Below are 26,521 nucleotides of genomic sequence, written 5' to 3'. Positions count from 1 at the left end.
TTAAAAAAAATCCAATTACCTCTTACAGTCTTAAGTCCATGTCAAACAGCTGATGAATCTAGGGTAAGGCTCATCTTTCATTGTATAGTATGCTGACAGGATATTAACATAACAGATCCTCACTACCTTTCCACTTGCCAATTGTTGCAAAGTAAATAGAATGCTGAACAGTATAAACTGTGACAGGATGCCATGGTTAAACTGTAATGAGCTCTAGTCAGACCAATCTCATATATTGTGTCCAATTCTGGCCCGAGACTATGGCCCAATTTCTGCTCCCGTGTCAGGAGTGCAGAAATGGGACATTTCCCGGCTCCGCCAATCTAACCCAGGAAATAGAGGCCCAGAAAGTCGGGTTTTCTTTCTGGATTGGGGGGTGGGCTGGATTAGAAGTTGGGCCTGCCACCTGGGAAGAGTGCAGAGTGTGGAGGCAGGCTGAGCAGAAAGCCTGCTTCTGTACTCTGGTATTTTGTTATTAAAATAAACTATTTAAAACAAAAAGTAGCCCTCCAGCCCTCACCCCTACCCCACATACTCCCCATGCCAACTTATGCCACATCATACCCTTCTACTCCTAACCATGGCCCCTCATACCCCTATGTCAATCCATGCCCCTCATAACCCTATACCAACTCACACCCCACTCATCTGCATGGCCTTTTATAGCTCCTATGCCAACTTAGTGCCAACTCATGCCACCACCCTTTACCCTTGCCCTCTCCATGCCAACTCACCTAGTATGGGCACACCTCAGGAGCCATGCTGACATAAAATAAAGTTGTGTCTATTGATGACGTCACTGAAGAAAAACACACTCATTGATAAAAAAAACCATTCAATACATTGAAATTCCTTCAATTAATCTCTTATGGAAACAAACATTTCTATTCTATTGCCACTTGGAGCTGTCAAACTACGTACTTAACAGGCACCCCAATGTGATAATGTTGGGTTGTAAAATCAGTCTTGCAGCACAAATCCTATAATGATAGCCTTCAGACTTATGTGACAGAGTGAAATAGGAGGCACTGATTTTTTTAAAACTCAAAACTTATTTTTAAATTTAAAGGCCTGATGGTTCTTTGACAGCCTTGACAGTTCTTTGACAGTTCCAATGAGGTTAAGAATTTCTTCTGCACAATCCTATCTACTTTTAACAATCCAAAAGGGCACCTGACTTACCCCTAAGGGTGCCTTACCTCTCTCAAAGGTGTCCTGGGACCATATCCAAAGGGGTACCTTACGTCTCCAAACCTGGCTATCCAAACAGATTCACAAGGTTCAGACCTGCTTCTACCAGGTCCAATTTGCACACTTTAGGATTCAGACACCTACTTCATTAAAATCACACAAGTGGAGGCAGATGCTGATTTATATGGGTAGCTGCCACTGGGAACAACGATATGCGATTTATAACCCGCCCCATTCCCCACCCCCTGCACCCTCCCCCTGCCACAAAAATAGTGCAGGCTGTGTTCGAGGGTGGGACTTCCAGATTTGAGCTTCTGCTGGTATTCTAGTGCAGATGGAGAGTCTCTCAGTCAGCATGAAAAGTCAGGCCTATAACTTGCATTTATATAGCACTATTTGAGGAGGGAGAGGTAGACCACAGGGAGATATTGAAGGACCGGGCACAGTTCAGAGAAGTGCCATAAGTCTGATTCCTACTGTCAGAGGTCTGAGATAGGAGCAAAAGCTTGAAAAACTCAGGCTTTGCAGCAACAAAAGGAAGTATCAGAGGTGATCATTTAGAAATGAAAATAGAAAATTCTTTTAGAAATGTATGTTTCCTGCATTTGCAGATTTTCCTTTGTTTGCTCATCTTAGATGTATAAAAGGTAGCGGCTGGAATTTACATTTGCAGATTGGGTCCCGCTCCCCTAGCTCGACGGGAACACAAAATAGGGTGTGATGACATCATGATGGCAATATGACATCATCACACCAGTCTCCCAAATTACAGAAGGCGAGCAGGCGTGGAAATTGGCAAATAACTAATTAACAAGCTATTAAGTTTGTTAACAACCCAATCGGCTGCAATTTTTCATTGCCTGCTGAATTTCCGGGTGTCAGAGGTGGAAAAGTTTGGGAGTCTTTTACGCCATTATGACAAGGCAGCATAAGGGCAGACGAAAAGGCCTGCAACTGGGACTAAGGTTGAATGTAGCAGCAGAATCTGCTGAGTAAGTTGGCTGCATCTGTATGTTTTTCTAAGTCAATATTTAAAAACTTTGTTGAGGGTAAAAAATGCTGACTCTGAGAGCAGGGTGCCTTTACAATTCTAGCCATGACCAACATCTTGTACGCAGCATTACACCTCTGCTACATTAAATCCTGGCCTACTGTGCCGATTGGGTGAGGAGCCATTTGCTCCTATAATTGGCCTCCTTCCTGTCGGATGGCCACTAATTGGCCATCCAATGCTTGATTGAACAAGCAGAGACGACAGGCGGGAACGAGTAGACCACTCAGTTTCCGTTCTGCCTCCCTCACCCTGCCAAGGAACGCAAAGTCCAGCCAGTAAATCCACAAGATTATATCAAACTAAATTGGGAAAATAGGATCGGGGACAGGTTCAAACATGTAAAACTTTAAACAATGGTAGATTTTCAGATAGTTTGTCTAGAGTTATTTTACTCATACTCACCTCATGACCTACACTTTTGTCTATCAGCTGCAGATAAGAGCTTATGTTCTCTTCATCAGGTCTGGATACTAGGAGCTGTGTACACACTGCAAAAGAGAATGATTGAGCATCATGAAGGCTGTACTAGAAATAGAAACAACTTTCAAGTTTCTCCAATACATAAAGCTGAAAACCACAAAAAAAGGGCAAAACTTAATTCTTCAACTTTACAGAATTCAGCAATGTTCACACATTTTCTCGGGTCAGTAAACTTCACAGGGCACACGATATTCGCAGATTGGCACATTGAGGGTCTTGAACAGTTCTGTATTTTGATCATGCTAGAGAAGGGGCGGGGGGGGAAGAGAGAGAGCGAGCGCGCGAGAGCGAGTGCAAGACAGACCACAGAGACAAAAAAAGTTGACACGGACAAGAGAAAAAAGACAGGCACAAAGAGAGACAGACAGACAGAGAGAGACAATGACAGAGAGAGGCAGATACATACACATACGTACACACACACAGGAGCATACACCCAAAACAGTTGAGTTTAAGGGTTGAAGGGAGAAGGGTTCAACAGGTTGTTGCATAAAAGATAAAGAGCAAAGGTTTGGAGTAGGTTGGAAAGACAGATAAAAGGCTTATTAGGAATCTTTGCTGGGAGCAAGAAGCAGTAAGAGTTGATGAGTCAAAATGAATAGGATCAACAGAAGACCAATACAAGGATATTATCAGAAATTGAAGCACTAAGAGAGGCCATTCAATCCACTGTGCCTGTGCCAGTGTTGCACTACTCTAATCCCATTTCCCTGCTCTTTCTGCCGTTCATGAATATTTTTCTTTTACCAGGTATTGGTCTAATCACGTAACTGCAGTATAATGCATTCTATACTGAGATGCATGAAAACATTTAATATGCTGTTTATGCTTCATGGCTACTCATTAATGATTCACTGATCTTTCACAATTTATCATCAACAGTTTAAAACTTTGAACACTTATAGGAGCTTATCTTCTCCTTTAGTCTTACCTATAGCGAATACAGGAACAGTTTTTCAAGTCTATTGTAAACTATAATTTTATGTTTAGATGTATCTTAGTAAATCTATATTGTGCCAACGCCTTTCTACAATGGGGTGCTCAAAACTGCACCAACTTTGCCTAACCATGGTCTTGTTCAAATACATATTTCTGTTTTTGTATTCAATGTGCCTAACTCAGATTAGCATTTTATCCCCAACTCCAATTCTGCTTTTAAAGATCTGTGTATTCCTATCTTGAAATCTCGGCTCTTCCATTTTTAAAAAATAATTTTTACCATCTTGGTATATTCTAGCTTCCTCCTATTCCCCTCCCCCATCAAACGTACAACCTCACATTTATCTTCATTGTATTTAACACATATCTGCTCACTTCTCTAACACTGTCTTCTTAAATTCTTCCTCACATTTTGTTGTACTCCCTAATGTGGTGTTGGCAAATTATGTTAAGTGAGTTTGGTAGCCTAGTGGTTATGTTACTAATAAACTTGCTAGTGACATCCAGACCCCCAAGATCAAACATCTAAAATTCCAATCATTTATGCAACTGCAAACAGAAGCTGCCTCTAGGTATATCGATAGCTACACCCAGACAATGAAAAACATTAATTTACTTTTTTATAATTCGTTTTACATTTAATAGCTTAGGTTTTAGCTTTTGTAACAAGTCTGTAATGAGGCACTTTATCAAATATTGCTTAAAAGTTCAAATATACCACATCACTTATAAACATATTCAGTCATTTTGAAGAATTCAAATAAGTTAGTGAAGTGCGACCTGCACTTTACAAGTTGTGTTCATTGTTCTTAATTAACCCATACCTTTTTAAGCATTAATGCCTCTAGCAGATGTGGCATATTATCCAAATATTTTCCTCATTTAATTGGAATACATTATGACAGGAAATCTAGGTGACTTGGGGTCAAGATGGTAGAAAATTTGGTAAACAATCCAAGGTGTGCCAATGATACAGTGCCATTGTAAATATAAAACATTACAAGAGACAAAGATAAATTAGACAAACCTGGAATTATTTATAAAAAAAGCAATAAGAGGAAAAGTGCTTTTGAACATTTACTAGTACAAAAATAGAGCAAATGAATAAAATTGCTTACTTGAGTTATCTGTTATTTTGGACATCTAATGATGAAGTTAAACAGAGCATAGAACACGTAAATGAGTTATTTAACAGGAGGAATACCCCTTTCAAATATATCAAGTGGGGACAATAAATATATACAGTAACATTCTCATTCATTGACTTCATGACAATGAAAATCAGGCAGCTTCTAAGCTTGCCAGTTTACCACCCAGGAAAGGTGAATAATTATCGCCAGAAAGTGTGTGCTGTTAGAAGTATGGTATGGATGTAAAAATTGGACCCTGGAATCTCTTGGATTATGGTGCTAAAAGCATGCACTAGAACATTTTTGTCAAGGCTATTTACAATTGAAGGATACTTGAACTAGCACAAGAGGAAATAGCGGTGGTAACAAAAATCATATACGGAGAACACATTATTCAGGAGTCACAAGGAAAGTTGTTAAGACTGCTATGGTCTGGAAAAGATGATGGTAATAAATCAAGAGGCTAGGAAAAATAAGACTAGATGTTACAGAATCAGAAAATGTAACATCAGAGAATGATACAATCCATCCAAGCTGAGACGAGAGATTTGGGATACATTAGTCACCATCTTCCAGAAGATAGGTCAAGGAGAGAAATTTTAATGGATACATTACGGAATTACTTATATGAGAAAACCCTCTAGTCCATCCAGCCTGTCCTAAACAACTGCGATGCCTTGTACATCACAAAACATACACTCTTCACCCCATCCTAAAGTCATGTAATGACGAGAAATCATTCAAATATCTAGGACAAATCAAGGAAATAAAATATGGAAAGTTCATCTCTGAGATTTCTGTACTCATTTGAAATAATTTTACGCTGGAAATGAATTACAGGTAATTCAGAGGATTTCAGTTTCAGAAAAAAAACTGGAGAATTTCATATAAACATCTGATATTTAGAAGTACAAATGAGAAAAAATGAGATTTTTGCTCATCTATTGCTTTCTTCTACAGTTGGCAGAGCAGGCCATAATACTGGAGAATTCTTCAAACCTTCAAACACCATTAATGCCAGCCAGAGAGAGAGCTACCAGTCATTATCGATTCATAGATACTTCCCAGTGAGATGTTCTATTTAGGGGTCTGAGTGAGAATTTTTAACTCTCAGAAGCATTTGGAAGCTTTTACGTTGACCATAATTAGAACTTGACAGGAGTGATATTAAATGCTTGTGTAAGCCAATACATTGCCTGATTAGTTATGATGAATTTATAAAAATGTCTGTGTTCATCAAGGAAAAACACATCAGCAGAGGAATTTCTTATTTCAAGTATTATAAAGTAGCATTGAAAGAAAGCAACAAGAATAAACTTGCATTTATACAACATCTCTCATGTCACAAAGTACTTTATAGCTGATTAAACACTTTTGAAGAGTAATCCCTTTTATAATGCAGGGAAACATGAAGGCCAGTTTGTGCATATCAGTGCAAATAGTAATGAGAAAATTGACCAACTAATCTACATTAATGGAGTTAACTGAGGGCTAAATATTGGCCAAAATACTGGGACAATTTCACTTTTTCAAATAGCGCTATGTCAGCTGAGGTCAGGCGGTTTAACGTCCCATCTGAAAAACAGCACCTCCAACAGTGCAGCACTAGATTATGTATTCAAATCTCTGAAGTGAAGCTTGAATGCACGACCTTCTAAATCAAAGCCAAGAATGCTACCACTGAACCAAGGCTGATACATATTATGCAATCCTGGGTCAGTTACATCATTACCAGTGACAAAGTAATATTTTCCTTTACTATGATCTTTAGAACCAATGTGAATTTTCCCTTATACTGTAACAGTTATTCTTGTGACCCCACTGAGTGAGCAGGAAACTTGGAGCTAATTTAGAGATCTGTGCTGCAAATCTAGATTCATGAGAACGGGTTAAGAATGGCCAGTTTTTTAATGCAAGATTTGTACAATTAGCAGAGCAATCTTTTATCTTGATGATTTGGGTTAAATTTGAAATTTTGCAGTAACATTTTTACTGGAAATTGCTAACACAAGTCTCAAAGAGTGAGCCCAAATGCTACCAAAACCCCAATATATTATTTTATTTGGGAATCCACTGAACCATCATAATTTCCTTTATTATTTCATTTAACATTCTTTATATATTTTAACTTGAGACATCTTCAAAAACAAGGCCTACCTTTGCCCATGACCCTTGTAAACTGTCCAGGCAGATCCCCTTCTGGAACAGGAGCACCTCCTGACTCACCCTCACACCCTGTGACATTTTGTTGCTGAATGCCCCCAACAGCAGAGTCCTTCACATCAGGTAGCCGACTTCCTAAGCTGCTGTCTGAACTCATTAAAGTGGACTGAGAGTCCAAGTCTTGGTTCTGTTCACCAGAGTTTTGGGTATGGGCGAAATTGTAAGCTTTGATAGGGGTAAGAATCATTTGGTGCAGCTCCTGGAGTGCATTACGCAAATTACCACCTTCAAGAACATCCTGTGCAAGAGAATATAAAATATCAATGCAATATTCAAATGTATATAACTTATTGAAATGTGCATTACATTTACATTGTTGAAGAAACACGCATATTTATTTTATATAGACTAATCATGAAAAGTTTAGATATTTCTTATCTATAGGGAGATGATGGTGTAGAGGACCTGTAACTGGACTAGTAATCTTGAGGTCCAAACTAATGGGAGCATGGGTTCAAATCCCACATCAGGAGCTAGAAGAATTTAAATTCAATTGACAAAATCTGGAATAGAAAGCTCGTGTCAGCAATGGTGACCATGAAACTATCATTGATTATCGTAAAAACCTATCTGGTTCACTAATGTCCTTTAAGGAAAGAAATCTGCCCACCTTACCTGGTCAGGCCTACATTTGACTCCAGATCCATAGCAATGCGGTTGACTCTTAACTGCCCTCTGAAATGGCCTAGCAAGCCATGTAATTCAAGGGCAATTAGGGATGGGTAACAAGTGCTGGCCTTGCCATTGATGCCCACATTCCATGAAAGAATACATTTTTAAAAATTCAGATAGGTTTGGATTGTAGCAATCAATTTTGTGTCTACTAAAACTATGTTTAACAGTAGATTTGCAAAATCTTTTCTTAAATCTGAAGTGAAAGAATACATGATTCACTTGTAAGGTTGCAAATTAGAGATACTGTATGACAGTTACCTTTTCCAATTGTTTCCTTTACAATAATGAAGTGGTATTATCTGGCCAGCTGGTTTTAGACCTCCAATTGTAGCAAAACATTTCTGATGAAATCAATATCCTATTTTATATACTTTGTAAGTTATCATATTATTGGGACCAAACATTTCACAAAATTCCATCCTGCATTAATTGGTTGAAACACATTGTAGAAGTGGGGATGCTAGACAGGGCAAGTGAGTTATCAGGTTTTGGGCGCTCTCATTTTTAATTTGCGTTTGCAACAAAAGGCAGTTTCTATGAGTAGACCAAATCTTCTGTAAATAGGAACCTGCAATCTTATGCATATTCTAAATGTGATAGAAACAGCAATCATCTTTTACCATAGAAAAGTTACAGCATAGAAGGAGGCCATTCAGCCCATCTTGTCCATGCCAGCCCGAGGACACCCAGGTGCCCTTTCTAATCCCACCTTCCTGCACCCGGCCCATAGCCCTGCAGCTTACAGCATTTAAGGTGCAGATCCAAGTACTTTTTAAAAGAAAAATTTAGAGTTTCTGCCTCTACCACCAACTTGGGCAGTGAATTCCAAACACCCACTACCCTCTGCATAAAAAAGTTCTTCCTCATGTCCCCCCTACACCTTCTGCCTCTTATCTTGAATCTATGTCCCCTGGTTCTAGAATTCTCCACCAAGGGAAACAATTTGATCCTGTCCACATCTACCCCTCTTAGTATATTCCCATTTATTTTGTAATCCCTGTAACTGTTTGACCTCCCTAAATGTATGACCTCACACTTCTCTATGTTAAAATCCATCTGCCACTTTACCGCCCACTCCACCAACCCATCTATATCGTTTTGGAGATTATGGCTATCCTCTACACTATCCACTACTCGACCAATCTTTGTGTCATCTGCAAATTTCCCAATCGTGCCCCCCACATTCATGTCCAAATCGTTAATACATAACACAAACAAGGGTCCCAACACCGATCCCTGTGGGACACCACTTGAGACAACTTTCCATTCGCAAGGGCATCCATCGAACATTACCCTTTGTTTCCTGTTACAAAGCCAACCTTTTATCCAGTTTGCCACATTACCCTGAATCCCATGGGCTTTTACTTTCCTGACCAATCTGCCATGTGGGGCCTTGTCTAATGCCTTGCTAAAATCCATGTACACAACATCCACTGCACTACCTTCATCAACCCTTCTTGTCACTTCCTCAAAGAATTCAATCAAATTTGTGAGGCAAGACCTTCCTTTAACAAATCCATGCTGACCATCCCTGACTAGTCCATGCCTTTCCACATGACAGTTAATCCTATCAGGATTGATTCGACTAATTTGCTCACCACCGATGTGCTGAAAACTGACTCCTACCCCAAACCTATGATTCCAGTGGAGAGCTTAAATCTACTTGATGCAACCCAAGGCAGTTACAGTCTTTTCCAACAACCCTACCAGAGGTTCCCTCTGCTTTGTAGAAAACACTAATCACTACCTGAGGTCTGACTGGTCAACTCCTCTGCATTCAATATTTTTTCTATATCCTAACCTTAGCTTTGCTGAGTGTTGCACTCCCTTGTTCTTAGATTACAGCTGTTACAGCTCCTGTTTGCCTGGAGGCCCTTGAAAGAGAAATATATACACTAGTCCTGCAAAACTGTGGGTGGACTTCTGGTCTACAACAGCTTCAGTGGTTTTCAGGTCAGGGCATGGCCTTGGGTAATAGAAATCATCTAATCACAGTATGGTTACAGCATAGGAGGCAGCCATTTGGCCCATCAAGACCATGCTGTCTCTCTGCAAGAGCAAATTAACTAATTTCACTCCCCTGGTCTTTATCCTAACCCGGCAAACCTTTTATTTTCAGGTGCTTATCCATTTCCCTCAAGAAAGTCAGAATTGCCTCCACATTCCAGGCCAGATGCTAGCTTTGTGAAAAAAGGTTTGGTATTTTTGCCAAGCGTCTTAAATCTCTCCCCTCTGGTCCTCGCCCCTTCCAAAGGTAACAGTTCATCTCTACATACTCCGTCTAGGTCCTTTATGATTTCGAATACTATCAAATTGCCTCTCAACCTTCTCTCTTCTAGGAAAAACAAACTCAGCTTCTCCAATCTATCCAAGTAACTCAAGTCCCTCATCCCTGGAATCACTCTCAAATCTTTTCTACACCCTCTCTAAAGCTTTCATATCGCTCATAAGGTGTGGTGCCTAGAATCTGACCTCCAGTTGAAGCCGAAGCAGCATTTTATAAAGGTTCATCTTAATTTTCTTGCATTTGTTCTCTCTGCCTCTATTTATAAAGATCAGGATTCCTGTGCTCTCTTAATCATTTTCCCAAGCTGCCCTGCCACTTTCAATGATTTGTGCTCATATATCCCCAGGTCTCTCTGATCCTGTGACCCCCTTTAGAATAGTGCACTTTATTTTATATAAAAACAGAAAATGCTGGAAAAACTCAGCAGGTCTGACAGCAACATTCTGCATTTCAAAATATATCACTTCACATTTCTCTGTATTAAGTTCATCTGCCACTTGTACATCCATTCCACCGGCCTGTCTACATCCTTCCCACAGTTCACAATATTCTGACTTTTGTGTCATCTGCAAATTTTGGAATCGACTTGGATGTAAAGGGCACATAGTTATTAATCTAAGCAGTGGTCTGGAGAACACCACCTTTTTCCAGTCCAAAAAAAACATTTAACACTACTGTTTCCTGTCACTCAGCCAACTTTGTATCAATGCTGTCACTGTCCTTTTATTCCATGGGCTTCAACTTTTTTGACAAGCCTCTTAATTGGCACTTTATAAAATGGTTTTTGGAAGTCCATATACATTATATCAACCCTCTCTGTTATCTCATTAAAAAAAAACAATCAAGTTAGTTAAACATGATATGCCTTTAATAAATCCACGGTGACTTTCCTTAATTAATCCATCCTTGTCCAAGTCATAGAATCATGGAATGTTCATGGCACAGGAAGCAGCCATCCAGCCTGTTGTGTCTATGCCAACTCTGCAAGACAACTTCCCTGTTGCCCTGTAAATGTTGGTTGTGGGTTCATGTCCCACTCCTGGAAACCAAGAACTGTGATTGTACTCGAAAAGAGTTGCAATCTGTGACTGTTGGTAACTCGAAAGAGTTTCCAGGTAATTATCCAATTCACTTTTGAAGGCTTTGATTGAATTTGCCTCCATCTTACTCATAGGCAATGCAGTCCAGATCCTAACCACTTGCTGTGCAAAACTGCTTTTCATGTCACCTTAATGGTTCTTTTCCCAATCATCTTAAATCAGTGTCCTCTGGTTCTTGATCCTTCTGCCAATTGGAACAGTTTCTTCTTAAGTACTCTGTCCAGACCCTCAATTTTGAGCGTCCCTATCAGATCTCTTCCTAATCTCTTCTCCAAGGAGAACAGCTCCAGCTCTCCAATCTTTCCATGTAATTGAAATTTCTCATCCCTGGGACCATTCTGGTGAATCTTTCCTGCACCTTCTCTAATGTCTTCACATTAGAACTGGGGACAGTACTCCAGTAGAGGCAGAACTAGTGTTTTATACAGGGTTATCACAATTTCCAGTGACTGTTACTTCTTTCCCAGGTTATCCTTTAAAAATGTTTTTCCACCACTGAGGTTAAACTGACAGGCCTGCAGTTGCTGGGCTCATCTTTATACCCTTTTTTGAACAAGGGTGTAACATTTGTAATTCTCTGGCACCACCTCGGTATATAAGGAAGATTGGAAGATTATGGCCAAAACCTATGTAATTAAATCCTTTACTTCCCTCAGCATGCTCAAATACATCCCATCTGATCCTGGTAACTTAACAACTTTAAGTACAGCCAACCTTTCTAATACCTTCCCCTTTATCAATTTTTTAGTGCACCCAGTATCACAATTACCTTCTTCTTTGCTATGACTTTGGCAGCATTTTCTTCCTTAGTAGATACAGATGCAAAGTGCTCATTTAGTACCTCAGCCATACCCTCTGCCTCAATGCATAGATCCCTTTTTCTGTTCCTAATCAACCCCAGCCCTCTTCTTACTACCATTTTACTATTTATAGGTGGCTTTTGGATTTCCCTTTATGTTAATTGCCAGTCTGTTTGTCTCTCATTTCCTTCCTCACTGCCCTCTGGACTTTCTAGTCAGCCCTGGTTCTCATTTATATTAAGAACCTGACATCTGTCATACCCACCCCCTCCTTTTCTGTTTCATTTTACACTCTTACAATACCTACAAGTATTGATCATTACACTAATCTGTTACTTCAGTTTTAATAGAGGAATATCCAGACCGCTCACGATATTAGTATTTTCACTCTATAGCAGAGTATTGCTCTCTGGCGTGACTATCAAATCTGTTTGTCAAATCTGTTGATATCCAGCTGAATTCTACTATGAGAATTATCACAGGTAAGCTTATACTGACAATATTTTGACTACCTATGCTTACAAAGGTTGCACCACTACATCTATGCAGTGAACGTGCAGTCTCTAGAGAATATAACCAGTACATCAGCTACATCACAATGGCAATTACAGGCAGGCAATAAAATGCTAGCCTTGCCAACGATGCCCATACCCCATGAACAAAAAAATGCCAATCCAGATCGAATTACTTAACCTGCTACCAAATCATGTCAAATCTATAAGACCATTCTGAATAGTCACTGAAGCCCTTCAGCCCTGATGATCCATGGTATGATGTTAGAAAGAACTGGAGCTTACCAAAAGAATTCCTTACAAAGGACCCGACAGTACAACCTGAAGGATTAAACCTTCCTCACAAATAGTAGATAAGCATCAACTGCCTCAGAACTGGCATAGTAGATGCTGTTACTGCTCCATAGATGGAAGATTAAAGTATCCCATCATGTGACTAACTAAGCTCCTAATCAGACCCTTGAGCACATCAAACACTGCACCTCAAGAGGAATTTGCAGGCAGCCCAAAAGATATCCACACTGACATTGGATGCTTTGGTCGGGGTATCAAATGAACCATTCAAACAAATGAACCCAAACCCAAACCCAAATGAATCATGGGACCAGAAACCTTTGCCTGGAGTAGGTTATAATCTTGCTGGGGTTGGTGGAGAGGAGCAGGGTTAAGAATGAGAGGGTAATTTGTGATTGCAGTTTCCTCACTTAGAGGAAGGGAAACACACATTCATTTTCTAAGAATAATAGACCTAAACTAAGATCACTTAAGGAAGAACCCTCAAGATAAAATTCTGAATATATACTTACAAGCAAGTCAATGATAAAAGTTCACCCTGTGATATGATATGCTCTTCCTATTTCAATTCTTACAAACGGGTCACCAATGTGTACTATTAGGTTTACGTAAATTATCATGCATTACATTGTTCTGACAAATTTCAAAGTTTGTTTAACAGTTGACTGTTTATGTGGTTCTGAAAAAAAGATATATAGTGGATACTGACAAACTACAAGGATTGAGAAGGTCGTAGAAAATTAAATGATATGTGGAAAGTAGGGAGATACTTTCAAATATAACTTGAAATATGTATAATACAATAGTTGAGAAATTAAGCTGAAGTAAAATTTGCCACATCAAATGGAGGAGTTTTTGGCCACGTACTTGCACGCCACTGCAAGGACTAGAGTGCTCAAGATGTCTGAACAAAAAGATCTCAGGCTAAAACAGATGCATGGAAGAGGAACAAATATTTGTATCTGCACATCTCTTACCTTTTCCAATGATCTGAGCACATTCTGTCTTTCCTTCAATTTTTGTATACTGAGGACAATTTTGTGTCTTGCACCTTTGGTAACATTCTGCAGCAAGAAGAACAAACAGCAGGCTCAAATACCCATTTGCAATGGTAATTTTAAAAAGTTTGATCATATTAAATGATGTTCTCCATGTCTAATAAAAATTTCCTTTTGTATTTAAGCTTAGATGTTGCATTAAAATTGCTTCATAAGGCACAATTAGTGGACTAAGTTAAAATGTTGTGCCCTAGTGGAACCACCTTTTCAATGGCTGTAGATAAATGTCAAGCCGTTAATGTCGTATCAGTCAATGCTATTATCTTGAAGCCAAATCAGGAGAAATACATATTTAGTATTGCTGAAAAAAGACACGTTGAAGCTTTTTGCCTTGCACCAATCAGGACATTTGCAAGAATACCAAATTTACAGGGAACAATTTATACCCCATAAGAGAGTGCTGATAATGGTTGGCAAGTGGACTCTGATTGGTAGAGACGTTGCTATGGAGAATGCACCAGTTAACTGATGACTGACAGTTAACTGCCATGCTTTGTTTAAATTCAAACTGGGCAGGTTGACTGATTGGTCAAAGCATTGCCTGGGGGAATGAACCAGAGAATGCCTGACACCTATTTTGTTCAGTTGAAACAGGCACAATGTTTGCACATGTTCTTTCTGTCTGCAAAGAACAGGGTTCTGTGTATTAATATATGTGGCTTCTAGCATGTGTAAGTATGCGATACTGTGATAATCTTAAATTGATTGTTTGCGTAATTCTTAGCACACTCAGGGTTGTTTAGCTAATGTTGTCCAATCATGGAATCACATCTAATGTTGGACACTGTTTTGAGTTTTGCAAGCATGGTCTGGTTGGGTACAGTAAGTACCTTGCCTGTTGCGACCAGCTGAAGGGACATGCTGTTTGATATGATCTGCCAGTCTTTGGGACGTACGGCCTACATACCTAGCATCACATCGGCACTGAAATTCATACACCACATTACTCTTTCGTGTAATAGGCAGAATGTTTTTTTTGGCTTGACAGCAGCATCCTGTTATTGGCAAACACCACTCGTGTTGCTACTGCATAGTAGCAGCATGAAACAGCTAGCTTCACCTGTTTGCGAAATGTTTGAGATACCTTGCCTTCCAAGGTAATCTGAGGTAGGCTGGGCACTTTTCAGGACCGGAAATGGCAGCCTTGGGCCCATTCATGAGTTTACGCGATCTAGAGCAAGCAGTGATCTGATCAGGGGAGCCATTATCTCACAGGATGGCTTTGATGCACCCTATTTCAGCATCACGCTTTGGTGCTCTTTTCTTCCTCGATCTTCTTCAGCCTCAGGAGTTGAACAGCTGCATGAGAGAGGTGATTTTTGAAAACATCAAAGAGTGACATCACAGGGGAAACATAAGTTCATAGAGCACGACCAGAAGCCAACATGAGAGGAGCAGCAGCCTTGGTAAGCAGGATCTCGTGAGTATTTCTACTGTCTAGCATTTAAAGTAAATATTGGTCTTTAGTTTAGATTAAGTAGTGTTTAAAGTATAAGTAAAGTAAGGTCCCTGGTATATATTTAATATTCTTTAAACTGGAAGTAAAAGTAAAGGGAGTAATTTAAGGGTAAGATGTGGCAAGGCAGCTTGGCAATGGGGAATGCTCCTCCTCTGCAATGTGGGAAGTCAGGGACACTTCCAGTATCCAAGGTGACCATGTGTGCAGGAAGTGTCTCCAGCTGCAGCTATTTCAAATCTATGTTTTGGAGCTGGAGCTGTGGCTGAAGTCACCGTGGAGCATCCGCAAGGTTGAAATCTTTGTGGATAGCACGTACAGTGAGGGGGTGACACTGCAGGTAAAGATTGCACAGGCAGAAAGGGAATGAGTGACCTCCAGGCAGCAAAAACACTAGGCAGGTAGTGCAGGAGTGCCCTGTGTCCACCTCCTTCTCTATCAGACTTTCTATTTTGGAAACTGCTGGGGGACATGGTTTCTCAGGGGAATGCAGCAAGAGCCAAATCCGTGGCATGACAAGTGGCTCAGCTGCACTGCAGGCTTGTGGCCGGGGCGGGGGGGGAGAAGAGAGAGAGAGAGAGAGAGAAGAGTAGGAAAAAAAGTGAGAGAGTAATAGCGATAGGGGATTCTATCATAAGGGCAACAGACAAATGTTTCTGTGGCCACAGGAGTGATGACAGGATGGTATGCTGCCTCCCTGGTGCCAGGGTCAAGGGTGTCACTCAGCGGCTGCAGGACATTCTGAAGGAGGAGGGTGAACATCTAGAGGTCGTGGTCCATAATGGCACCAACAATATAGATAAAAAGAGGGATGAGGTCCTGAAAGCAGAAAATAGGGAGCTAGGAAATAAATTAAAAAGCAGGACCTCAAAAGGTAACAATCTCAGGATTACTCCTAGTGCCTTGTGCTAGCGAGATCAGGAATAGGAGAATAGACCAGATGGTTGCGTGGCTGGAGAGATGGTGTAGGAGGGAGGGATTTAGATTCCTGAGGCAATGAGACCGATTCTGGGGGAGATGGGATCTGTACAAACTGGATGAGTTGCACCACAGCAGAACCCTGGCCAATATCCTCACAGGGGTATTTGCTAGTACTGTGGGGACGGGTTTAAGCTAGATTGGCAGGGGGGTGCAAACCTGAGTGGGGAGACACAAGAGAGAGAAACAAAGATTGAAATGAAAGATAGAAAAATAAAAAGCAAAAGTGAAAGGCAGAGGAAACAAGGGCGAGCAGCAAATAGGGCCATAGTACGAAAGATGTGAAAAAATGTTAAAAAGACAAGTCTAAAGGTATTGTATCTGAATGCAAGGGCCATTTGCAATAAGGTAGATGAATTAATAGCGCAAAGAGATGTAAACGGGTACGACAGGATTGCGATTACGGAAAAATGGCTTTGGGGTGATTTTTGTTTTATTCATTCATGGGATTTGGGCTTCGCTGGCTGGGCCAGCATTTATTGCCCATCCCTAACTGCCCTTGAGAAGGTGGTAGGGAGCTGCTTTCTTGAACCACTATAGTCCATGTGGTGTAGGTACACCCACAGTGCTGTTAGGAAGGGAGTTCTAGAATTTTGACCCAGCGACAATGAAGGAACGGCAATATATTTCCAGGTCAGGATGGTGAGTGACTTGGAGGGGAACTTCCAGGTGGTGGTGTTCCTATGTGTCTATTGCCCTTGTCATTCTAGATGGTAGTGGTCGTGAGTTTGCAAGGTGCTGTCTAAGGACCCTTGGTGAGTTTCTGCAGTGCATCTTGTAGATGGTACACACTGCTGCTACTGTGCATCGGTGGTGGAGGGAGTGAATGTTTGTGGATATGATGCCAATCAGGCGGGCTGCTTTATCCTGGATGGTGTCAAGCTTCTTGAGTGTTGTGGGAGCTGCACTCATCCAGGCAAGTGGAGAGTATTCCATCACATTCCTGACTTCTACCTTGTAGATGGCAGACAAGCTTTGGGGAGTCAGGTGGTGAGTTACTTGTCGCAGTATTCCTAGCCTCTGACCTGCTCTTGTAGCCACAGTATTTATATGGCTAGTCCAGTTCAGTTTCTGGTAAATGGCAATCCCCAGGATGCTCATAGTGGGGGATTCAGTAGTAGTATTGACATTGAATGTCAAGGGGCAATGGTTTTATTTTTTCTTGTTGGACATGGTCATTGCCTTGCACTTGTGTGGCATGAATGTTACTTGCCACTTGTCAGCCCAAGCCTGGGTAATGCCCAGGTCTTGCTGCATTTGGACATGGACTGTTTTAGCATCTGAGTCGTCGCAAATGGTGCTGAACATTGTGCAATCATCAGCGAACATCTCCACTTCTGACTTTATGTTGGAAGGAAAGTAATTGATGAAGCAGCTGAAGACGGTTGGGTCGAGACACTACCCTGCAGTGGTGTCCTGGAACTGAGATGGCTGACCTCCAACAACCACTTGCTAATGTTCAGCACCATTCACGACTCCTCAGATGTTGAAGCAGTCCATGTCCAAATGCAGCAAGACCTGGACAATATCCAGGCTTGGGCTGATAAGTGGCAAGTAACATTCGTGCCACACACAAGTGCCAGGAAATTACCATCTCCAACAAGAGAGAATTGAAACATCGCCCCTTGACATTCAATGGTGTTACCATCACTGAATCTCCCAGTATCAGCTTCCTGGGGGTTACTATTGACCAGAATCTGAACTGGACTGGCCAGATAAATACTGTGGCTATAAGAGCAGATCAGAGGCTAGGAATCCTGCGACGAGTAACTCACCACCTGACTCCCCAAAGCCTGTCCACCAACTACAAGGCACAACTCAGGAATGTGATGGAATACTCCCCACTTGCCTGGATGACCAAGTCTGGGAACTGAATATCCAAGGCTATTTGATATTTAGGAAGGACAGATAAAAAGGAAAGGGAGGTGGGGTTGTGTTGTTGGTAAAGGATGACATCAGTGCAATAGTGAGAAAGGATATTGGCTCAGAAAATCAAGATGTGGAATCAGTCTGGGTGGAGCTGAGAAGCAACAAGAGGTGGAAAACATTGGTGGGAGTTGTCTATAGGTTTCCAAACAGTAGTGATAAGGTGGGCGACTGCATTAAAGAGGAAATTAGAGATACATGTAACAAAGGTACTACAGTAATCATGCGTGACTTTAATCTACATATACATTGGGCAAACCAACTTAGCAATGAATACTGTGGCGGGTGAATTCCTGGAGTGTGTATGAGATGGTTTCTTTAGACCAGTACATCAAGGAACCAACTAGGGAACAGGCTATCCTAGGTTTGGTATTGTGTAATGAAAAGGAGTCAATTAATAATCTTGTTGTGAGGGGTCCTTCAGGGAAGAGCGACAATAACATGATAAAATTCTTCATTAGGATGGAAAGTGAAGTAATCCAATCCGAAACTAGGGTCCTAAGTTTAAACAAAGGAAACTACGAAGGTATGAAATGGGAGTTGGCTGCAATAGATAGGGGAATTTCATTAAAAGGCATGATGGTGGATAGGCAATGGCTAATATTTAAGGAACGAATGTATGCATTACAACAGTTATACATTCCTTTCTGGCGCAAAAACACAACAGGAAAAGTGGCCTAACCATTGCTAATAGAAGAAATTGAGGATAGTATTAGATCCAAAGAGGAGTCATATAAAGTTGCTAGAAAAAGAGCAAGCCCGAGGATTGGCAGCAGTTTAGAATTCAGCAAAGAAGGACAAAGGGAGGATTAAGAGAGGAAAAATAGAGCAAGGAACATAAAAGCAGACTGTAAAAGCTTCTATAAGTATGTAAAAAGAAAAAGATTAGTGAAGTCAAATGTAGGTCCCTATATATTGGCATGGATTGAGAATTGGTTAGCAGACAGGAAACAGAAAAGGAATAAATGGGTCTTTTTCAGAGTGGCAGGCAGTAATTAGTAGGGTACCGCAGGGATCAGTGCTTAGGCCCCATCTATTCATATTATATCTCAATGATTTGGATGAGGGAGCTAATATTTCCAAGTTTGCTGGTGACACAAAACTAGGTGGCAATGTGAGTGGTGAGGAGGATGTTAAGAGGGTTCAAAACAACTTAGACAAGTTGAGTGGGAAAATACATGGCAGATGGAGTATAACGTGAATAAGCATGAAGTTATCCACTTGGGTGGGGAAAACAGAATGGCAGAGTATTATTTAAATGGTGAGAGTTTGGGAAATGTTGATGTACAAATGGACCTGGGTGTCTTTGTACACCAGTCACTGAAAGCAAGCATGTGGGTGCACAAGAAGTTAAGGTGGCAAATGATATGTTGGCCTTTATTGCGTGAGGACTTGAGTACAGGAGTAAGGATGTCTTACAGCAGCTGTACAGAGCCTTGGTGAGACCACAGCTTGAGTAGTGTGCGCAGTTTTGGTCTCCTTACCTAAGGAAGGATATACTTGCCATAGAGGGAGTGCAGCGAAGGTTCACCAGATTATGAAACCACTGTATTTATGCGGTATATACAAACTAAACTTTCCACAAAGTTGGTTCTTGTCTGTTCTGGCTTAAGTACCCTTTCAACTGCAAGTTAAGTGGTAATGAATGCCAAATAACATCTATGGCACTGAAGGTCAACTATTGCAAGTGTGGAATATCATTCCTTTAGGTTTTTGCTGGAGATTTTAAAAATGCCATAAATTTTTAAAATTTCTGTAGTTAAAATGAGGAAAGTCCTTTAATTAAGCAAGCCTGCAATACTACTCACTTATGTGATTGCAATATGATTTTGGCCATATGACAAAATAAAGATAGAGCAATACAACAACTACTGAAGATAGGCACAACAATCTTGTGTGTAGATGAATGCTATAACATGTGCAAATCTGGTAACAGTCATTGATTTGCAACTGGGAAGCTAAAAATATTGTAAGGTTATTAAATGTCACACACTGAATCAGTTATTGTCACAGATTGATATAATGGACATAAAATAGGTCAATTTAGGTGACCCCAAATTACAGAAATAAAGCAATTTGAGTAAGAAAATCACAGTATTAGCCACAATCTCGCAACTTCCTTTTTCAATTTCAGTTATCAAATGCAAACCATTGCGAGAGCCCCATATAATTATAATAAATGAGTGTTAATGATGTGAACTAGATTGTACACTTAACTTTGATATAAATTTATGTAACTGCTTTCTGATGTTAAAATGGAAGGAAAGTCCCTCAGTTATATCTGCAACATTCCTATTACACTACAAGATCACAATAAAATATTGGTTCCAACAGACTTTAAACTAGATCGATCATCCCTCAGAGTAATACTCGTCCCATCACTTTAACTTTTTCTATCTCTGCATCCTCCGACGCCTCGCACTCCTCCAATTCTGGCTTCTTGTGCTTTCCTGATTTCTTTGGCTTTGGCTTCAATGCTGACAGCCATTCCTTCAGCTGCCCAGGGCTTAAGCCTTGGAATTTGCTCTGTAAACCTCTTGTGGCCACTCTCTCCTCCTTTAAGTCATTCTTTAAAACCTGTTTGACCAAGCTTTTGGTCACTAGCCCTAATATCTCTATTTGGCTTAGTGTCAAATTTTGTCTTGACCACACACCTGTGAAGCAACTTGGGATTTTTTATTACACTAAATTTAATGCCAGTTATTATAGGACAGAAGATCCATCTCTGGTGTGTATGTATGCACAATTATGAGGTACTGTGTGTATAAAAGGGGTAACAACATATTTATAACAGCTTTTGGGATAATTCCCTTGATGTTCAAATGCAGTTCAAGTACGCACAAATTAATTGAGTCACTTAAATCATGATGTCTCCCACCCACACTAAAGTAAAAAGCCTTGTTCTGGTTTGTATTTTATGTCTTTCAAAAGACTGTTGGTTCAAGGCAGACCTATATGCAGAAACAAAGAAGGTTTAAGCACCGAGAGGAACAGAATTTAAGCACAGGAAGGAGCGTGGACTAATTATCAAATAAGGATGTCTCAATTAAAGGTGATGACTGTTGCTTTAAACAATACTGAACATAGATAAGCTAACATTATTAATGCTTATAAAACTCCATATGTAATGAATTATACTGGAGTGTTACGAATGGCAGAGGGAAATTCTAAAAAAATCAAAGCCTTTTAGATCACAAATCATAGCATTTATTGTCAACAGTTATGCCTTGTGAGGGTGAACTGACTACTTTGCATTGAATGTGGAGAGATATCTTTAAACCTTTTATGAGGCCACATGAGTAAAATAACCCTTTACTTTGCCTGGTGTTGCAATGGCTAGATGCACAAGCAAATTTATCATATTCACCAGTTAACCACAAGTTACTCAAGAAGCAACAGCATACTTTAGGGATTGAGTTTTAGGCTTGTCGGGCGAGTGCGGTCGGCTGGACCGGAAGCGGATGTGAAATCAGCTCCCAGCCACGATTGGCTTCTGATGGCAATTTCATGCTGGCTGATCAATTAACTGCCGACCAGCATGAAACACATGCCGAGAGGCTTAACACTGCAGGGGGCAGGGGGAGGCGCAGGGGATTTAAAAGGAGTTCTCTGAAGCTTGACAATTGTTGTGGAACTGCTTCAGGGGGCTGCCGAGCTTTTCCAAGGGTCAGGCTACTGTTTTGAGATCCTGTGCTGTGAAGTGTGGCTGAAATATGTCTTCTGCACTCGGCACCTATGCCAGGCAGTATGGAAATGGCCAGAGCCAGTCAACTCCCCCCACCCCTGCTTTTCAGATGAATGCCTACCGGTTCTACTGGAAGCTGTTAGCGTACGACGGGAAATATTGCTGCCGCAAGACAGCAAGAGAAGGCCAACACACTTAAAGAAGGCTTGGACAAAGGTGGCAACTCTGGTCAGCGGACATGATGTAATCCGAAGGACCTGGGTGCAGTGTAGGAAGAGGTTCAATGACCTTCTGCACTCTGCCAGCTTGTGTACTGATTCCAAATGTAACCGTGGAGAGATGTGTTTGTGTGTGACAGCACTTAGAGTCACAGAGTTATACATCATGGAAACAGGCCCTTCGGCCCATCATGTCCATTAAGCACCAATCTATTCCAATGCCATTTTCCAGTACTTGGCCCGTAGCCCTGAATGCTATGGCGTTTCAAGTGCTCATCCAAATTTACTTCGTAAATTTTGTAAGGGTTCCTGCCTCTACCATCCATTCAGGCAGTGTGTTCCAGATTCCAAACACCCTCTGGGGAGGCTGGCATGTTCTGGCATGTAGAGGGGGGACTAAAGAAAGCATTTTGCTCTTACAGAAGAAAATGAGTCACAATGCACAGGAGCGAGGGTGAACAGGAGATGGTATCCTTAATCTGCTGATATTAAGTCAGGCAGAAGAGCAGATCCTTGAGATGTCATGTGAATGTGGAACCAAGTCCACTGGTCACAGAGAGCCAGAGGTCTCGGAGGGTAAGAGTCAACAGAATAGATTGGTGGAGGGCATGAGAGATGTAGGACAGCAGTTGTAAGACTGACATGTGAAATCCACTAATCCTTGTTGCTCGTCCATTTAGTCTTTGCTCAGCCAGATGTCCATTCTGAGAAGCAACCAGAATGCATTCACTCTGAGTTCCTAATGCTGCTCGAGACTTGCATGTTTCCCCTCCCTCAGATGGAACATCCTCTAGACCACAGAAGGACCCCGAGGACCCTTCCTTGACTTCAGAGGATAACCTGCAGCCAGATGAATCCACGTCACATCCTCCCTCTGCATCATGTACAAGTGCACATACAGGGACGTCAGTGGGCATAATCATTTCAGAACAGTTGGCAGTGCACGCTGTGGGAGGCACATCACACTTGCTTGAGGAGCTGTTGGAGGCAGAGTCCCAGGGCACTGGCAGTCGGAGGATTTCTGGAGACCAGGACGATGCTGAGCCTGAGGCAGATGATGAGCCTCTGGAGTCATCTATTAGGTGGCAAATGCTGGCCAGCAGGAAGCACGTGAAGATCTGACAGAGGGACTGCATGTCAGGGTCTCTGTATTGGAGCAGTCCATGTGGAGCATGAGCAATGCCTTAGCCCAGAGCTCTGATACACAGCTTCCTCCATAGAAAGAGTGGCATCTCTCATGGAGAGGCAGTACCAGGAACTCACTCGGGTTTCTGGGGTTGCGTTCAGAACATAAATTACAAGAAAAAAAGTACTAGGAAAACTCAAAGAACCAAAGGCTGACAAGTTACTTCATATGGTCTTAAAAGAAGTAGCTGCAGAGATAGGAGATGCTTGGTTACTTTCTTTCAAAATTCCCTAGATTCTGAAAAGGATTGAAAATCACAAACATTATACCCCTATTTAAGTAGGCACAAAGCAGGAAACTATAGGTCACTTAGCCTAATGTCAGCCATTGAAAAAAAACGTTAGAATCCATTATTAAAAAAGTAGTGACAGGACATTTAGAAAACTGTGATACAATTTGATAAGGTTTTATGAAAGGGAAATTGTGTTTGGCAAATTGAGTTTTTTGAGGAATAACAAGAAAGGTAGATAAAGGGGAACCAGTAGATGTAGTGCATTTGAATTTCCAAAAGGCACTCAATAAGGTGCCCCATAAAAGGTTACTGCATAAGAGCTTATGATATTGTGGGGTGATATATTAGCATGGATGACTAACAGGAAACAGAATGTCAGGATAAATTGGTCACTTTCAGGATTGCGAATTGTAAGTAGCGGAGTACCACATGGATAAGTGCTGGGGCCTCAACTAGTTACAATCCTATTAATGATTTAGATAAAGGGGCTGACTGTATTGTAGGAAAATTTTCTGATGATACAAAGATAGGTAGGAAAGCAAGATTTTAGGAGAATACAAAGAGTCTGCAAAGGGATACGTTAAGTGAATGGGCAAAAAACTTGGAAGATGGAGCATTAAGTAGGAAAATGGGAGGTTGTTCAATTTGCCAGGAATAATAGAAGAGCAGATTATTATTTAAATGGCGGGAGACTGCAGAATGCTGCAGTACAGAGTTTGATGGAATCTGTGGTTTCAAAGCATGTAATTTTTGAGACAGGCCCTAACTGAAAAAGAAAACCGACACTTCCAGTGTCCAAGGAAACTAAGGCTGAACTGAGATTGGAAACAAAAACTTCTGGGAGACACAGAGCCATCACAGCTCAGACGATGATCCTGGTCGTGCAGTACAGGCAGGCTAAAGATGATGGAGGCTGAAGCGGAGAATGGGCAAATATACAGTGCTGCAGCTGTTTCTGTTATTTGAAGATAACACTGGTGGATCTATGTCATCCAGGCTGTCATAAGCAGAGTTGAGGAGGATCTGCAGATGTGTGCTATTTTTTGGTGAAAACTGTACCCACAGAACTCAGTTGGTTATGTGCTGCTGTAGGTTGGGGATTAGGCTAAATCCTAAAAGAGTCGAAATTCTTCATGAGGAAGACACAGTTTTGAAGGACTTTGTGATTGAGATGGGTGACATATGTGGTGATTGGACTGCTGAATTTAGTGTGTAACGTATACTATAAAAATAAACCACTATTTGCCTGTTATTTCATGTTTAACCTATGTTGATTTTGGGTTTTAGAGTATATGTGGTTATCCAAGAAAGTATTCAGCATTTGCATTGTTGGACTCTTGTAGTAAAAATGAATTTGTTTTAATCTGTGGAATTTCATGACTTCACCCTTTCAACTAAATAACTGGGATTTTGGATTTCTTCTTTTATAAAAAAAAATTACTGGTCTTGACGGAGATCATAACAAAATTGGGAGCTTGTCCGGGATTTCAAATCCACAATGGATATGGGTGCTGGGATTTTCTAAAGAATGGGCTAACAGGATTTCACTGTGAATTTTACTGCAATTATTGCAAAGCAGAATGGCTCTGTCAATTGCTAAGACTAAGGGGGGAGATTTGTCCTTGGGTGTTTTGTTAATGGCCAAAAGGATAAGATTGCGGGTACAAGCAGCAGAAATGAGGTTTCTCAGTAGGGTGGCTGGGCTTACTGGAACAGGGTGAGGAGCTGGGCAATCCGGGAGAGCCTTTGAGTAGAGTCACTGTTCCTCCGGATTGAGGGGGGCCATTTGAGGTGGTTCAGGCATCTGATAAGGATGCCCCCTGGTAGACTCCTGCTGGAGCTGTGGTGGGCACAGCCCACTGGGAGGAGACCTCAAGGCCAACCCAGGACACACTGCAGGGATTACATCTCTCAGCTGGCCTGGGAATCCCCCAGGAGGAGCTGGAATCTGTGGCTAAAGAAAGGTAAGTCCAGTTGGCCCTGCTCAGCTTACTGCCACGACGACCTTCACCAGGAGAAACAGTGTGAAATTAGATGGATGGACGTTTTGCAACAAAACGTTAGTAGAATTAACAGAAAAGTTGAGGATAGAGTTAAAAACAGAAGTAACTGATGTAATAGTACAACATTTGGAAGTTAACCAAGATTTAGTTACAAATGAAGCAGCTTGAATTAGAAAGTGAAAGCAGAATAGGAAACTTTGAACTGTATAAAGGCTTTGTTTCCATGGTCAGGGAAGGATAGGCAGGTTGGACAGGATTTGAATTAATCTCTGGGTTTTGATTTAACTAGGAATATTCGCCTCATGCTAAAATTCAGCAAGGAGGGAGTCGAAAGGTACTTTGTGTCCTTTGAGAAAATTGCTACTAAACTAACTTGGCCACAAGAGAAGTGGACCATTTGTTTGCAAAGCATCTTGGTAGGGAAAGCATTGGATCTTTATTCAAGTCTTTTGGATGAACAATCTTCCAATTATTAAATGGTTAAAACTGTGGTACTTAATTCTCATGAACTTGTCCCTTTTATGTATCAACTAAAATTGCAGACTTTGAAGAAAAGACAGAATCAAGCATTTGCAGAATTTGCTAGGGAGAAAGAAATATTGTTTGACCAGTGGTTTGGTCAATGGAGTTAGAGGAGACTTTTAAGAATGTGAGGAAAGTAATAATAATGGAAGAATTTAGAAACAACATCCCAATAGCTGTTAGATGACAAAAATAAAAATAAAAATACCTGGAAAAACTCAGCTGGTCTGACAGCATCTGCAGAGGGGAATACAGTTAACGTTTCGAGTCCGTATGACTCTTCAACAGAACTAAGTAAAAATAGGAGAGGTGAAATATAAGCTGGTTTAAGGGGGGTGGGACAAGTAGAGCTGGATAGAGGGCCAGTGATAGGTGGAGATAGCCAAAAGATGTCATAGACAAAAGGACAAAGAGGTGTTGAAGGTGGTGATATTATCCAAGGAATGTGCTAATTAAGGGTAGAAAGCAGGACAAGCAAGGTACAGATAGCCCTAGTGGGGGTGGGGTGAAGGAATCGAAATAGGCTAAAAGGTAGAGATAAAACAATGGATGGAAATACATTTAAAAATAAT

At 41.0% G+C, this 26,521-nt stretch overlaps 1 protein-coding gene across 5 annotated transcripts in view; it reads right to left on the bottom strand.

Annotated features, from left to right (window-relative positions):
• Positions 1-26,521, bottom strand: part of samd4a (sterile alpha motif domain containing 4A) — a 230,985-nt gene that overhangs the window by 29,837 nt on the left and 174,627 nt on the right. For all 5 annotated transcript variants that reach the window (XM_078562637.1, XM_078562641.1, XM_078562638.1 and 2 more), the window contains 3 exons: positions 13,663-13,749; positions 6,952-7,255; positions 2,648-2,733 (listed from right to left, as the gene is read on the bottom strand). In XM_078562637.1, coding sequence (XP_078418763.1) covers positions 2,648-2,733; positions 6,952-7,255; positions 13,663-13,749 — 477 coding nt within the window. The remainder of the gene's footprint in view (positions 1-2,647; positions 2,734-6,951; positions 7,256-13,662; positions 13,750-26,521) is intronic.

Source organism: Cetorhinus maximus, chromosome 18, assembly GCF_964194155.1.
Source record: "Cetorhinus maximus chromosome 18, sCetMax3.hap1.1, whole genome shotgun sequence".
Lineage (NCBI taxonomy): Eukaryota > Metazoa > Chordata > Chondrichthyes > Lamniformes > Cetorhinidae > Cetorhinus > Cetorhinus maximus.
The sequence above is the reverse complement of the archived record's forward strand: the minus strand, read 5'-3'. Positions and strand labels throughout refer to the sequence as shown.